General features: G+C 38.6%; 1 protein-coding gene across 1 annotated transcript; it reads right to left on the bottom strand.

Annotated features, from left to right (window-relative positions):
- Positions 1-354: 354 nt before the first annotated feature.
- On the bottom strand, positions 355-15,216 carry LOC107564367 (galactose-3-O-sulfotransferase 2-like). The gene is made up of 8 exons (XM_016249427.1): positions 15,164-15,216; positions 9,973-10,243; positions 9,620-9,776; positions 5,127-5,237; positions 3,672-4,098; positions 2,942-3,163; positions 1,493-1,634; positions 355-1,408 (listed from the first exon to the last, which is right to left on the bottom strand). Exons 3-8 carry the CDS (start codon positions 9,757-9,759, stop codon positions 738-740), a joined length of 1,713 nt encoding a protein of 570 aa, XP_016104913.1. The 5' UTR covers positions 9,760-9,776; positions 9,973-10,243; positions 15,164-15,216; the 3' UTR covers positions 355-737.
- Between the last annotated feature and the right edge of the window lie 1,034 nt (positions 15,217-16,250).

Raw genomic sequence — 16,250 nt, 5'->3', positions numbered from 1 at the left:
CGAGTTCAAATTGGTTAATTCATCTCAATAAACTAGATTTTTGTGGTTCCTTGTGTATGTTTGAGTTTAAAAAGTATGTTTGTGTGGAATGTTTATGTGAGTTACTTTTTATTTCTTTATTCTTAGTGTTTTGTTACATCAAAATGATTTTGTCTCTCATTATGAACAACAGAATTAGCTAAACTGTGTAAAGCTGTTCATCCACAATGACTTTATTTGTATTGGTATGTGAGGTCAAAATAGTGCTTAACAGCTCTGTGCATTGCAGTGCTTCTGGAAGCCGCAAACTTTTTTGCAGCAACGGCACGCACATCTGCCAGATGAGGACAATTGTTAAAAGCACTGTAAAAAAAAAAAAAAATTTGACCGTACTGAATGGAACCTGTATAAAAGGGGAAAAAAAAGAAAACCTGTTGTGAGCTGTGCTTCATACATCGCTACACTATTTACGATGGACATTGGAGATTTTTAGCCAGCCAAATCTCGTTTGATTTGATAGCTCCTTTGAGTTATCTATTTTTATTCGGAGTTCAAATTGGTTAATTCATCTCAATAAACCAGATTTTTGTGGTTCCTTGTGTATGTTTGAGTTTAAAAAGTATGTTTGTGTGGAATGTTTATGTGAGTTACTTTTTATTTCTTTATTCTTAGTGTTTTGTTACATCAAAATGATTTTGTCTCTCATTATGGACAACAGAATTAGCTAAACTGTGTAAAGCTGTTCATCCACAATGACTTTATTTGTATTGGTATGTGAGGTCAAAATAGTGCTTAACAGCTCTGTGCATTGCAGTGCTTCTGGAAGCCGCAAACTTGTTTGCAGCAACGGCACGCACATCTGCCAGATGAGGGAACTGTTTGGTGTACAAAGCTGAGGTGTACTGTAGTTCAGGTGTAATCAACCTATGACAAAGCTGACGAGTGGCATTACTTAACCCCAGTCGGAGGTTATAACCTTGAATAACTGCTGCGCCATACTGAAACGGCTTCAGTGATGAATCCTGGACCTGCGCAGGATCTACTGCCCCTCCTTCCTGAAGACACATTTTCTCCAGCTTCCTCCTCTTTGCACTCAGAAGTTCAACTTCCTGTTGGAGCTTCGCCCGCCCGAGTGTGGAGTCTATGCGTTTCCAGAAAGTGGCATTAAAGTGCTGGTATAATCGCCAGTCTAGTGAATTCCACTCTTTTACCCACTCTGCGATCTCTGCGCTCAAGGGCCTGCGAGAGCGTTCACTGCGACTATTGAGTCGGAAAGATGAAACGTCATCCAGTGACCAGCAGAGGGCGTGTTTTAGAAGCACCAGCGATTCATCGAAATACTCCGAGATGAGGATCAGCGGAAAGTCGCGTTCCACGGCGGCGATGACCTCGGCGCTACGTTTGTCGAGCTCGGTGTCGTTCTCGGGTGCTGTATTATCCAGACCAAAGTCAAAGGTCAGAATGTTACGTGCATAGTGGTTATTAGGCACAGAGGCATTATAACTCCGCCCACCCTGGATCAGGAACTCCTCAAGGCTTTTGACAGTACGGAAAGCTGGGATCGCTTTGTAGTAAACAAACAGGGATTCCATCATCGACACTGGATTCCGAAGAATGGAAAAGTAGAATGTGTCTTTAGGCATCACTTTCCTCACCTGCAAGTCAGAAAAGACAATATGAACTTATGAATACAATCTTTTATTCAGCTTTCCGTCACTGTTTAAGTACAAGCTGATGAAATTTTGACCTCTTGCTCTTTGTGTCAGAGTCATACACACATCCCAACTGAAATTCCATCCCAGAATGCAAACTACATGCTATCAGTGCAGATGTCCTCTAAATAATTCAGTTCTGCAACTGCCTACTTTTGTCTAGCACTGGGTGCTTCATCTTCCTCTTTAAAATGAAAATAGTCAGTTGTTTCAAATGTTTTATGTGCTTGCTAAGTGGTCTACGCATATCTAAGATTGCTTTCACACCACAGTCTTGACAAAATTGCAAAAATATTCACCTCAAAGGTTATTGATGGTAATTGCTTAACCAATTAAATATAAGGCAAAATAAATATAACATTAAAATCACAGAATATTAAAAACAATTAAAAATGAAAAAAAATTTGTGCATATATATATATATATATATATAAGAGAAACCATTACGTTTTTTTTTTTAGAGTCTGTCTGTTCCCTTGGATCACTAGATTAAAATCTCACATAATGCAATTTATTTAATTAAAAAGTGTCCAGGTTTTAATGCATTTCCATTTTTTTTACCTTGTGCTGCAAAAAACAGACAAGACTCTAAATAAAACATTATTAATACAAAATTATTAATTAAAATAAATTATAAAATAATAAGCATTACATTTTTATTTGGAGTCCATCTGTTCTTATGCATTACTAGGATAATTGTTTTGTAAAAAAAAAAAAATAATAATTCATTTTGTTGACAGAGATAAAGGTTTTTACAGAGGTAATTTTGGATATCTCTTTTTATCACTCCATAAATCAGAAAACACTGTCAACAGCCAGAAAAAAAAATTGTTCCAACATGGTTTTAGAACCAAAATGCAATATAAGCCAGGCGAATGATATATGAACAACAAACCCCTCTGTAAAAACCTTCAAAATATAGATAGAAAATAAGTTTGGTGCTTCTGAAGTGTTGATTTCGTATTCTGCGAAAACAGCCTTTAAAGGTATGGATTGTAATTGAACTCTACAGACACAAATAGATAAACTGTAATAAGCACTTAAATATGCATTTTGGGTGTCTTCTATCTAGCCTGAAAAACTACATGGAAGCTAAATAGCCCAAAATCTCAAAATTGACCAGTGCATACTCTATTAAAGACCATATTCTATTACTCATCCAATCCTGCAACACAACTACTTTCGAATGCATGCTTTGGTACATCTCTCTCTTTGAATCCAAAGGCTGGGTAATGTGCTCTCGGACTGACCTCCTGTGAGCTGAATCTCATGTGATTGCACAGGATGTGGAACTCCTCCACGCTGCGAGTCCTGACACCCTCCACAAAGTGTGCTGCAAAGAACGCTGGGTAAAATAACTGGCTCTGCATGTTCAGCGGCAAGGCAAAGGTCAGATTATGGCTTTCCCCATAACGATAGAGAATGTTCAGTATGGTGCTACTGGCAGTCTTGTGCGTCTTGAGGAAGACGATGTGGTTTAAACAGCCTTTAAAGGTATGGATTGTAATTGAACTCTACAGACACAAATAGATAAACTGTAATAAGCACTTAAATATGCATTTTGGGTGTCTTCTATCTAGCCTGAAAAACTACATGGAAGCTAAATAGCCCAAAATCTCAAAATTGACCAGTGCATACTCTATTAAAGACCATATTCTATTACTCATCCAATCCTGCAACACAACTACTTTCGAATGCATGCTTTGGTACATCTCTCTCTTTGAATCCAAAGGCTGGGTAATGTGCTCTCGGACTGACCTCCTGTGAGCTGAATCTCATGTGATTGCACAGGATGTGGAACTCCTCCACGCTGCGAGTCCTGACACCCTCCACAAAGTGTGCTGCAAAGAATGCTGGGTAAAATAACTGGCTCTGCATGTTCAGCGGCAAGGCAAAGGTCAGATTATGGCTTTCCCCATAACGATAGAGAATGTTCAGTATGGTGCTACTGGCAGTCTTGTGCGTCTTGAGGAAGACGATGTGGTTTTTGGGATGACACATGGCAGTATCGTCAACTAGTGATTTTACTGTTTGTTTATCAGTTTTGTCATCAGAGGGTGGAGGTTTGTGAATTTCTGGGGTCCTTTTGGGGAAAGCTGGCCTCTGTGGCTGGTTTGGAAAATATTGGTCAAGCCATAGTTTAATCGCCTCTATTGGTGGAGCTGCTTTGGTAGAGCTAGAAAGCTTTTTTCTTGTATCCTCCAAGACTTGGTCCCTTCCCTCTTCTGAATGAGGGTTTTCACTCTCGTCTTTTCTTTGTATGAAAGGTTGCAGGTCTAATGGTTCCTCAACAATGGCTGCTGAAACAGACCAAAGGTTTTCCCAGTCTTTGTGCTTTACGGGCCTGTACATCTCTGCAGGCATTCTGACCAGCTGCTCACTCACAAGTTTCAAAACCTTGGAGCTCCTGAGAGAGAGAGAGAGAGAGAGAGAGAGAGAGAGAGTACATTTTAGATGCTAACCCAGGGGTGCCCAAACTCGGTCCTGGAGGGCAGTTGTCCTGCAGAGTTTAGCTCCAATTTACCTCAACACACCTGCCGGGAAGTTTCTAGTATGCCTAGTAAGAGCTTGATTAGCTGCTTCAGGTGTGTTGATTGGAGTTGGAGCTAAACTCTGCGGGACACCGGCCCTCCAGGACCCAGTTTGGGCACCCCTGTGCTAACCCTTATGGAACCAACACAAATCAGTAATATTTTATGGCCTCTATAATATATTCCCTTTAATGAAAATATTGTCCAGCGCAAGCTGTAAAGTCGAATATGATATAATGTAAATGTTTTTTAATACATGTTTATATTAAATGTGTAATTTTGTCAAGATATTTACATTGCATATTGTCCAAGGCAAGCTGTTAATTCTGAGATAAAACGTCTCCCTAAAACATACATATTTGTAATATATATGTCTATGTTTATAAGTTCATAATTTTGTCAAGATATTTCCATTGCCTTTAATGTAAATATCATCCAACGAAAGCTGTTAAAAAGTCTTGCTCTAGTTAATATAATATAACATACATTTATAATAAGTTTGTAATTTTGTCAAGATATTTCCATTGCCTTTAACTAAAAAATATTGACCATAGCAAGCTGTTAAATCTTGAAAAGTCTCCTCTATATGTTCATAATATATATGTTTTAATAATATAATATATGTTTTTAATACTTCTTATATGTTTATAAGTTTGTAACTTCGTCAAGTTTTTCCACATTGCATTTCATGGAAATATCGTTCAATGGAAATGTTAAAAATATATGAATATAATATAATATATGCTTATAGTGAGTTTGTAACTTTGACAAGATATTTGTATGGCCCTTAATGGAAACATCGTACAATGCAAGCTGTTAACGCACAGTTGAAAAGTCTTCCTCAGTCTGTTTATAATTCGCTATGTGCAAGTCACCGTGAATTTTTCATAAAAACATAATCTACCTGGCCTGTCGGACGACTCCCAGCATCTGCAGTGCCCCGCAGAGGACCGTCAGGACCACCAGAGCGAACCACATGAAGCGCAGGCGACTGCAACACGCCACTCTCACGCACCTGTAAACACAGAGTTCCGAAAGAAGCACAGGCTCAACAACAAAGCGAATGTAATGTGTGCATATACATGCTAGCTGAATAGACGATAAGATCAAGTGTACTGAGAGAAGATAAGCAGCGTGGGACATCATTTGGTGATCGACTACCTAACTGTTGAACCATTGTGTTCAGTGACGCAAACATTGCGAAGGCATCAGCAGTTCCTGTTATTAAAAGGCATATTGCAGGTTAGAGACCCCATTAAGTCAATATATAGGGAAAAAAATGTATGAACTAGATTTTATTTAAAATATACTTATAAACACGCTACGGAGGCCTCGAGTAAATTTTGTGAGTAAAATTTACATCCGCTTCTGAAAACCGTCAAATCGGAAGTGACGTAACGGGAGGGCGCGCGGTCATATACCACAGATCCATAAGGGTTTCCTCTGTATGTGTTTATATTTTTATTATAATCTTATTTTATTCATTTATTTCTTTATTTAATAGTTTTTTTTTTGTTATTTGTCTTTATTTTCATTTGTAGCAGAAACTTTACAAGATGTGATATATTTGTTTTCCTTTGTTTATCAGGTAGAGGTTCTATCTGTTCTGTCTTTTATGTATTTGTTTAATGTTTGATGCATAATTTTAAAAAAAAATTTTAAACAATGGATGGCAATGACAGTTCGGACGCTGAGGAAATTGTAAATGTTCATTCACACTCGTATAACGGACCACAGCCATACAATTATGAGCCTGCTATGCGGCCAAAAGAGCAGGGACAGGCCAGGATTAGACAGAACGTCAGAGACGACAAATTTGAGTTGTGCGAAGAGAACCAGTGGAGAACAGGGCAGGTGTCTTGGTGAGAGGCCAGTGTTAGCTAACGATACAAGTATTGAAACTTCCCAGTACTAACAGAAACTAATAAGCGTTGATCAGGTGTATGTCTACACCATATCCGTCCACACTAACGTTTCGTGATATAGCAGTATCTCATCACCACAGGAGAGAGAGAGGGATGGAGATAAACACGTTTCATAGGTGCTTGTGTGGAAAATGCGAGGCCATGATCACAGCTGAGGAAAGTCAGTGCTGCAGGGAGTTGGATGCATACTAGTGGAGAATGTCACCTCCACACTTGACGTGCAGTGCATAGGGCCTTTCGCACAGCGGGAACCTTTTCATAGTACCAGAACTAATTGTGGAACTACCCACTTTCTCGCACTGCCAGAACTGGGTGCGATTTTAGTACCGGACTGCCTTTCTCGAGAACCAAATTAGCTCCTACTCCGGAGCAGGGTCTAACCAGCACAACTGGTATTAATCGTGACATAAGTAGACATTGATTGGCCAAACGCGTATGAAAACGCCATGTTGTTGTTGAACGCCGCGCACAAATGACGACGCTTTCGACCGGCTTGCGTCACTTCCTAGTACACACTGTCGGTGCGAATGCAACCCTTTAAATGGTACTGTGAAGTAGTTCGCGAAAAATCGTCCCAGTACTTTAGTACTGTACATTTAGTTCTGGAACTAAAGCGGTGCGAAAGGCCCTCATGACTCTACTCCCAGGCTGAGGCTTGCTGTCGGACCCATATGTGCTACAGATAGCCTATATGCACTTCAGACAGGAGCATGGCCATCTCCGGGCCAGCAAACATGATTATGTTTAGGGCAGAGATAATTTATTACTCCGAGCTAAATACTTGTATGAATAAACAGTACATTAAAGATTTGAATATTATAACAATCTGAATAATTTTGTTTCTCAATTACACGTTGCCTATATTTAGGTCATGACTACTTGATTCCATTGGTATAAGACAATCAATATTGATATCTTGTCCCTATCTACAGAAAATACCGCTACACAGTATACAGGCAAGTTGTCCACTGGGCCTATGGCATTCTGGGCAGGCACATCAGGAAGCCCTTACCTGCATGTGTTGTGTCAGCCATTAGAAGGCAGTTTCCAGAGGAAGGACTTTATAAAAGTTTTGAATGGCCCCATTTAGGTGACAATCAATAAAAAATACTCACAATCACAAATTGTCTTACTGTATAAAAAAATGTTTATCTAAGTTTAGATCAGATATATATCAAGCAGATCTGCATTTATGGTTAATTCAATTCAGTTTTATTTATATAGCACAAAATCATAACACAAGTTATCTCATAGCACTGTTAATACCCAACTCAAAACACAACATTTCAACTGTTAAAATATACAGTATCTCACAAAAGTGAGTACACCCCTCACCTTTCAGCAACCATTTTAGTATATCTTCTCAAGGGACAATACTATAGAAATGAAACTTGGATATATTTTAGAGTAGTCAATGTGCTGTTTGTGAAGCAGTATAGATTTACTATCCTCTGAAAATAACTTAACATACAGCCATTATTGTCAAAATAGCTGGCAACATACACCCTAAGTGATACCAGCTGTACATCATTTAACCATGCAAAGCCACATGTCCTATTCATCATGTTCATGTTTTTGTCTGCTTGACAGGACCATACAAATGTGTATCTTGTATTAGAGCAGTAAAATGTGGTGCTTTGAGTACAATTCTCTCATACTGACCACTGGATGTTCAACATGGAACCTCATGGCAAAGAACTCTCTGAGGATTTGAGAATTAGAATTGTTGCTCTCCACAATGATGGCCTAGCCCTAGGCTATAAAAAGATTGGTAACACCCTGAAACTGAGTTAGAGTACAGTGGCCAGGGTCATACAGAGGTTTTCCAAGACGGGTTGCACTCTTAACTAGGCCTGTCACGATAACAACTTTTTGTTGTGCAATATATTGCCCCAGAAATAATTGCGATTTTAAAGACCATTTTATGCCACTGAATATATAATCATAATGTAACAGCATAATAATGCAAGAAGGCCTACACACTTCCAGATGGCAACAAACTTAATTTTTAAGAATATTTAGGTAATGGAAATTAAGTATCAAAATATTAGATGGTTTCTTTTACAGAGAAATTAAGAGTGCACATTATTGCTGACAAACACAATCACTACTTAGCAGTCAGATGTCCGTATACACAAAGGCACAGATCCCTAAACAAGACCACATCTGCAAATGAAACTTTTTTGTAGAAAAATTTTTTACATTTGAACTAGCACCTCATGACTACACCGTGTTATGAACGAGAAGCTGCAAAAGACACAGGTGCAAGTGGAATGTACAAAACATGGTGACATGAATTTTTAAGTAAATATAATGGGCGATATATTGCATCACGAAAAATTATTGAGGTCATGTACATATACTGCACGATAAGTCGATATACTGATTATTGCGACAGGCCTGCTTGTAACAGCTAACAGGCCTCACAAGGATCGATCAAAGAAGTTGAGTCCTCGTGCTGTGCATCAGGGGCAGAAGCTGGCTTCAAAAAACAGATGCATGAGTGCTGCCAGCATTGCTTTAGAGGTGGCAGAAGCGGAAGGTCAGCTTGTCAGTGCTCAGACCATACGCCACACACTGCAACAAGTCGGTTTGCATGGCCGTCGACCCAGAAGGAAGCCTCTTCTAAATCTGGCTCACAAGAAACCCTGCAAACAGTTTGCTGAAGACAACCTGTCCAAGAGCATGAATTACGGGAACCATGTCCTGTGGTCTGATGAGACTAAGATAAACTTGTTTGGCTCAGATGGTGTACAGCATGTGTGGTGAGGAATACCAAGAAGATTATGTCTTGCCTACAGTCAAGCATGGTGGTGGTAGCATCATGGCCTGGGGCTGCATGAGTGCTGCTGGTACTGGGGAGCTGCGCTTCAATGAGGGAAACATGGATTCCAACATGTACTGTGACATTCTGAAGCAGAACATGATGCCCTCCCTTCAGAAACTGGGCCGAACGGCAGTATTCCAACATGATAACAACCCAAACACACCACCAAGATGACAACTGCCTTGCTGAGGAAGCTGAAGGTGAAGGTGATGGAGTGGCCAAGTATGTCTCCAGACCTAAACCCTATTGAGCACCTGTGGGGCATCCTCAAGCGGAAGGTTGGCACCATGTGTCTAACATCCAGCAGCTCCTTGATGTCATTATGGAGGAGTGGAAAAGGATCCCAGCAACAAACTGTGCCGCCCTGGTGAATTCCATGTCCAGGAGGATTAAGGCAGTGCTAGATAACAATGGTGCTCACACAAATAATTGACACTTTGGACACTGTTTTGACATGTTCACTCACTTTTGTTGCCAGCTATTTTGACAGTAATGGCTGTATGTTAAGTTATAGGACATTAAATCTATACTGCTATACAAGCAGCACATTGACTACACTAAAACATATCCACGTTTCATTTCTGTAGTATTGTCCCTTGAGAAGACATACTAAAATGGTTGCTGAAATGTGAGGGGTGTACTCACTTTTGTTCAATTGTGAATGCTGTGATACACGCCAACAGCCTCATCCTTGTTGATCCTCTGGAGGGATCTGGAAAGGGGAGCAGGTGTAGCGGTAGACAAGAGAGTGCTTCGTTCTCATAGAGCCTGTGGTGAGACTCCATGAGGGCTGATGCATATGCTGGGAGAAGGAAGCAAAAGTTTAGATCACATTAGACGGTTTAAAAAAAAATATTGCTAATGCTTACAAGCTAGTTGTGGTGCTTTACAACAACTTATACACATCACGTTGCTTCTCATTATTGAAATCATTATGTTCACTGATTTGGTAGTTAGCAAATGTAAAAAAAAAAAACAACAACAACAACAAGCCTTACGGTGCACAGTTCACGTTTTCGTCGAGCAGCATCTCTGATGGATCCGTGACCATCATGTTTCCCGCCAACGGCCGAACCACAGGCTGATGGCGGACCCGATGAAGGTGCTGCCGAAGGAACCGCACCAGCTGAGTCTCACTTGGTTCTTGTTTCGGCATCCCATGTTGAACTCCATCATATCACCGGGATGATAATCCTCCGGTCTAAAGTGAACACTACACACCACCGCGTTTTTCGAAGAAGATGCAGAAGTGAAGTCCCGTCTCTTCGCCTGCACAAAACGCACCCAGGAGTTTGTGCAACCCCCACAAACACAATCATTTACCATGACGATGATAATTTGAAATACAAAAACTACAGAGAACACACTGACTCACTCACGACCGCTCCTACTGAATACCAACCTAGTACTCTGCACTGAGCCAAAGCAGAGCGCGGCAAATCCCTCTCGTGATGTAAAATGACGCAATGTTTAAAAACATTTTTTAAAAAACGTTTTTTGAGGACTGTCAAAGAAACGGTCACTTTTTCGGCTAAATTTGTGCCCTAATGTCTTGTAAAACATTTTAAATCCTACATTAACTTTTCATATGGTATTTTCATACAAGGTTATATATTCATTATGTAAAACAAAATAAAAAAAAATAACCTGCAATATGCACTTTAAGAACCATATAACAATTGTGCCTTTGAGTATGGCATTTATCTCGAAGGAGTTTCAAGTTAAGTTGGCAAGTTAATAAAGAGTCTCTGTTGAAAACAGGTACACTAATTTTCTTATGGCACTGCAATATCACAAAAAGGGGAAAAACAATTATTCTGTAAGGTCAAAGATGCATTAAAACGGATCAAAAGTGAAAGTAAAGGCATTTAAATGTTACAACATTTTAATATTTTAAACAAATGCTGTTCTTTTGAACTTTGTATTCATCAAAAAATCCTGGAAAAAAATGTATTACGTTTTCCACAAAATATTAAGCAGCACATCTGTTTTCAACATTGATAATAAGACATCAAATCAGTATATTAGAATGATTTCTGAAAGATCATGTGACAGTGAAGACTGGAGTAATGATGCTGAAAATTCAGTTTTGCATCATAGGAACAATTTACATTTTTTAAAATATTATAAAAATAAAAGCCAGCAATAAAATTGCAATATTTTTTCACAATTTTACAGTTTTTTTAATCAAATAAATGCAGCCTTATTTTTATAGAACAAAGAATATCTAAATGATTGATTAAGATTCAGCTGGCTCTCTTTCTCAATTTTAAATAAATAATATTTAGATATACATACATAATATATTTTTTTAAGTTTATGTCATGCTATATATACACATGTGAGCAGGTCGTTTTTGATGTTTGTGTCCCACTGCTTCTTCCGCCAGGGTTTCACCTTGTAGGTAAGAGACTTTGTGAGTATTTGATTTCCATTGCAGTTCAGTTGTCTGGTTGCAAAATGAGAAAAGAATGTGTTCGTAGAGGGAATAAGTTTAAGCAGTGTAATTCTCTCCTCCTCTTTTTCTCTCGATCTTGTGTTTTTATTTGGCCACGGCATGAATCGCTTGGTTTGAGTCATGTTACAGATCAGCATAAATGAATTACAGACGGACATCTACCGGGGTAAAATTAGACTGCGGCTGTCATTGACTGCACTTTCATCAGAATCAGAAAGAGCTTTATTGCCAAGTATGTTTGCACATACAAGGAATTTGTTATAGTGTCACAAGCTTCCAGTACACGGAGACAACAACAACACACAGAAAATAAAAGTGAGATGTGAATAAAATACACATGCATACATATAAACCACAAAAAAAGAATAAATTGTATGTACAGGTGTGCTATAGATGGAATAGGAATAGAATAAAATAAAATAAGTTGTAGGGATGTACTAGGGTTTAGGGTGATAAATATGATAATAATCAAGCCACACACACACATAGACCAAGGAAACCACTAGTGCTGAAACAGCAGTCCTTCAGTTCAAAAACTCCAGCAGAACTGTTTAAGATCCAAGTCACTTCACAAAAGACAGCGCAAATCACAGTCAGGGAACAGAACGCTTTAGTGTGTTAACAGACTGACAGCTTCATTTACATATTCTAATATTTGATTTACTTCACATGGCTTGTTGCATGACTACCTCTTTGCTTATAATTTACTTTGTGTCTTCAATGCAAAGCACAAGAGATCCAGTTTAAAGTATGTGTGGGTTTAAATTAAATTGTGTTGTCTAAATGGATTCCTGTTTAAGCATCCACAAGTGCATTTCATGATGAATACAGTCAAGGTTACAAAGCTAAACATATTTTCTTGCAAAAATATGGAAACAATACTTTATAAGGACCATACTGACATTGAGTTTGAAATGAAAGTCTGCATTTAATTCATCAAAAGGTGAATAAAGGAGTGAGGTAAACATCTTTAAACAATTTTCCAGCATGCTTGAACTCCTCTAATGAGAACAGCCTGCATTTATCTCTCTAAAAGATTGTATGAACTCATGAACAAGTGCACTGTTAAAATGTTTTATTAGAATTGGAGGGCATAAAGACTTAGAATCGTCACATTTTAAACAATATTCCTACAAGTACTGAACATGTATGCATGTTTGTCCTCAACATGTTTTGAACTGTAAAACACCACAATACATAGTAATTATGTGTTTTTCCCTCATTCTGCAAAACAGTGATTTGGTGAAGGCTGTGGTCACAGAGAGAGAAACACATGCAAACATGAGGAAAAAATTCTAACTCTAACAAAACCTCTCAAGTTCCCTCAGGCCACAGAAACATCTGGAATAGGCAGTTCAACCTCTTCTCTCTTGTCACATTTATAACACATATGCACACAAAACACACTTGCATGCCAGTTTTCCATAATAGGATTTAATTCTTTAAGTGAGTTAGAGGGTGAATAAATGAACGCATCTTCCCAGTATGTCATTATGCATCCATGGACCACAACCAGATTAAGTATAACACAAACATCTGGCTGAAGCCTGTTGCTCCAACAGCCTTTACATGCATATGAAACATTGCTTTAGCTTAAATGCACAATCGAGTATAAATAAATAAACAGTAAACAATGAAATGTGACACTTTACATTACAGTTTCCATGTTACTTTAAGTAATTAGGCAATTCACTCAAGTAACATGAGATTTCTGGTGAACCTCCAAGCACATTTGGTATCCTATTGTGTATGTTGGGAACTTCAATATCCGTTTCAAGTGCCTCAAAATCTTTCTTTTATGATGATGATATTGGAGCAGTCATTGACAGTCAATAGTTTTCTAACAGGAACTTATGGGTTTTTAAGTTCTTCAGAGAATTACCTTTTTGAAAGGGTTTCTAGAGGTTCTCCAGAGGGTTGGGTGATCTGCGAAACCACAAATGGTGTCTCAAGTATCTTTTGCAATTTTAAAGTGTATAATGTAGGCCTACTTGCTATTGTAAACCAAGGGTAACCTAATCCCTTTAATGTAAAGACTGACCCAATGAAGTTGAACTGTTTTCTCTCAAGCAAATATAAATTAATAGACTGCAACTCTATAGCAGAACTGAAGTCTGGTTTTGATGTGAGAAGGCATCAGGCAATAGGGTAGAGTGGGGTAAAACGCCCCCTACTGTTTTTCCCAAAATGACCATTAGATAAAGTCAAGATACATTTTTGTTGTAACTATGGAATACGTTGACAAGAGTGATGCAGAAGTATTCACCATGAAGCTTACACTGGTGATGTACCTGAGAGAAAACGGATTTCACAGTAGTGATCTAATTTTCAGCAGAAAGAAAAAAGTGTTTTAAAACTTGTTGTTTTGTAGAACATCACAGTTATGATATGAGAATAGTAAGGTCAATTATATTTTCAGAATGACATAATTTTTTTTCAAACCTAGTCTGTGGGGCAAAACACCACCAGGGTGCTTAATTACTGTAGTTGCTCTGAACATTAAATCCTTTGTTTTTTCATGAAATGTATTCAAACTATTTGGTTGAATAAAAATATTTGGACTTTACATTTAAAAATTACCTCAAGTTAGCATCTGGTAGCTAGTTAGCTAGCCATTTAGCATCAACATTTAAAAATTACCTCAAGTTAGCATCAGGTAGCTAGTTAGCTAGCCATTTAGCATCAGCTGACAATATTTTTCAAATAGGCTATTATAATTTTGTAATTCATAATTTTTGATTATATTCTTTTTGATTTTCAGCTAAAACTGCCTGTACTCTGATTTTGCTGTTAATGTATAAAGCAAATTGCTTTGTCAGACTGGGGCCCCCCACCTGGGGCAAAACGCATCCTTGATACAAATTTGAACATTAAATCCTTTGTTTTTTCATGAAATGTATTCAAACTATTTGGTTGAATAAAAATATTTGGACTTTACATTTAAAAATTACCTCAAGTTAGCATCAGGTAGCTAGTTAGCTAGCCATTTAGCATCAGCTGACAATATTTTTCAAATAGGCTATTATAATTTTGTAATTCATAATTTTTGATTATATTCTTTTTGATTTTCAGCTAAAACTGCCTGTTCTCTGATTTTGCTGTTAATGTATAAAGCAAATTGCTTTGTCAGACTGGGGCCCCCCACCTGGGGCAAAACGCATCCTTGATACAAATTAAATTTTTGTTATAAATCTAATAACATGAAAACTCTGGGCATTTTTCATACATGGTTTATAATTGGTCACTGTCACTAAAACGATGACAACTATTCTCAACATATTTAACTTCAACCTTCAACCTTCTTCAAACTTTAACCTAACCTTCAAACACTTTTTCATGGAAACTGTATTCACAAACACAAATGTCTTGATTAGAGGAAAGTAAACTAGAAAACGTAGGCTATAATATCTATGACATTAAATAACACTTTTTTTGCGACTGTGTGTATATAGGCTATAGTAAGTAGCCTATAGTAAGTGAGAAATAAAACAAAACCCAATAAACTAAGCAGTGAAGTTTCAGAAGGAGCGCGCGCATGGAGGCGACCGTTATTAATCCGGCACGGCTCGCGCATCCAGCGGGAAAAACACACTGTCACGCTCCCAGACGACTCGGTCCTTTAAAATGTCACTTAAACTCACAATTTTCTACGACGAAGACGGTAAGTAAGAGACTTTCTGAGGGAAATCTAACACTGAAGCATCTATTTTGTAAATTCAGAGTCCACTTACGTGGTCCACGGTATGGCGGTCCGCCAGCGAAATGCTCTCCGCTCTCGGCCCGCGATTCTCTGAGGCGGGAGCATGTCGCTCGCTTGTACCGGAGACGACACCCCCGATAAACCCCCCCACCGGACCTCGGTCCGCCGAACTCGTGAAACACTGCTATCCGTACCTCAGGTCCACTGGTGGGACTCCTCCCGCTAACAACGGATTGGTTTTGAGGAAAAGAGAGAGAGAGAAAGTGGAGCGAGGGACAGATAAACAAAGCTTCCAGTGGCACAATTTACAGCTATGACAGAAAAGGTAGCTTTAATGCAGTCCTACCGGGAATGAATGTTGAAACCACGTCCTGAAGTTTGAGGAACAGTCCTAAAAGCTTGGTGTTTATTTAAGACACAAGCAGTGATGTTAATACTAATGACAACGTACGTAATCCATTCCTGTCTTACTGTGATCCTATAATACTGAGTTCATTACAGACTGAGCACACCTGTCTTCCCTCCCTCTCTCTCTCTTTATGTTTGCACCGATGGCATTGGAGGAGAGCAAGAAGTATAATCCGTTCTATGTGCCCTTGTTGTTCTTCCCTGGTGAGGGAACTTGATGCTGAAACTCTGAGCACTTTGTGATTGCTTGGAGCACAAAGATATCTTTGTGCTCTAATAAAGATACTGTACTAATAACGGGGGAGCAGAAGGTAAAAAGAGGAGACAAGAATACGAGAAAGAGGAGGACGAAGTAAGCAAAGCATAGAGGATCTCAGTGTATACAGTACTTAAAGACACAAAGATATCTTTGTGCTCTAATAAAGATACTGTACTAATAACGGGGGAGCAGAAGGTAAAAAGAGGAGGACGAAGTAAGCAAAGCATAGAGGATCTCAGTGTATACAGTACTTAAAGAGATAGTTCACCCAAAAATGAAAATGTGATGTTTATCTGCTTACCCCCAGGGCATCCAAGATGTAGGTGACTTTGTTTCTTCAGTGGAGTTAAAAATCATCATATGTGTTCTACTGAAGAAACAAAGTCACCTAAATCCTGGATGCCATTTTTGGGTGAACTATCCCTTTAAAGTCTTTATAGAGTGACTTGCA

This window comes from Sinocyclocheilus grahami, unplaced genomic scaffold (assembly GCF_001515645.1).
Source record: "Sinocyclocheilus grahami isolate Dianchi unplaced genomic scaffold, SAMN03320097.WGS_v1.1 scaffold927.1, whole genome shotgun sequence".
Lineage (NCBI taxonomy): Eukaryota > Metazoa > Chordata > Actinopteri > Cypriniformes > Cyprinidae > Sinocyclocheilus > Sinocyclocheilus grahami.
Note: the sequence above shows the minus strand (reverse complement) of the source record. Positions and strands in the feature narration are given on the sequence as shown.

Bases quoted from the DNA above. Each gene is read 5' to 3' on its own strand.
- LOC107564367 (XM_016249427.1), bottom strand. From the start codon at position 9,759: ATGGAGTCTCACCACAGGCTCTATGAGAACGAAGCACTCTCTTGTCTA. The intron at 1,635-2,941 runs GTCAGTCCGAGA...TCTGACTTGCAG, and splicing joins TGAGATTCAGCTCACAGGAG to GTGAGGAAAGTGATGCCTAA. The intron at 1,409-1,492 runs GTGGGCGGAGTT...TGGATAATACAG, and splicing joins TGAGGAGTTCCTGATCCAGG to CACCCGAGAACGACACCGAG.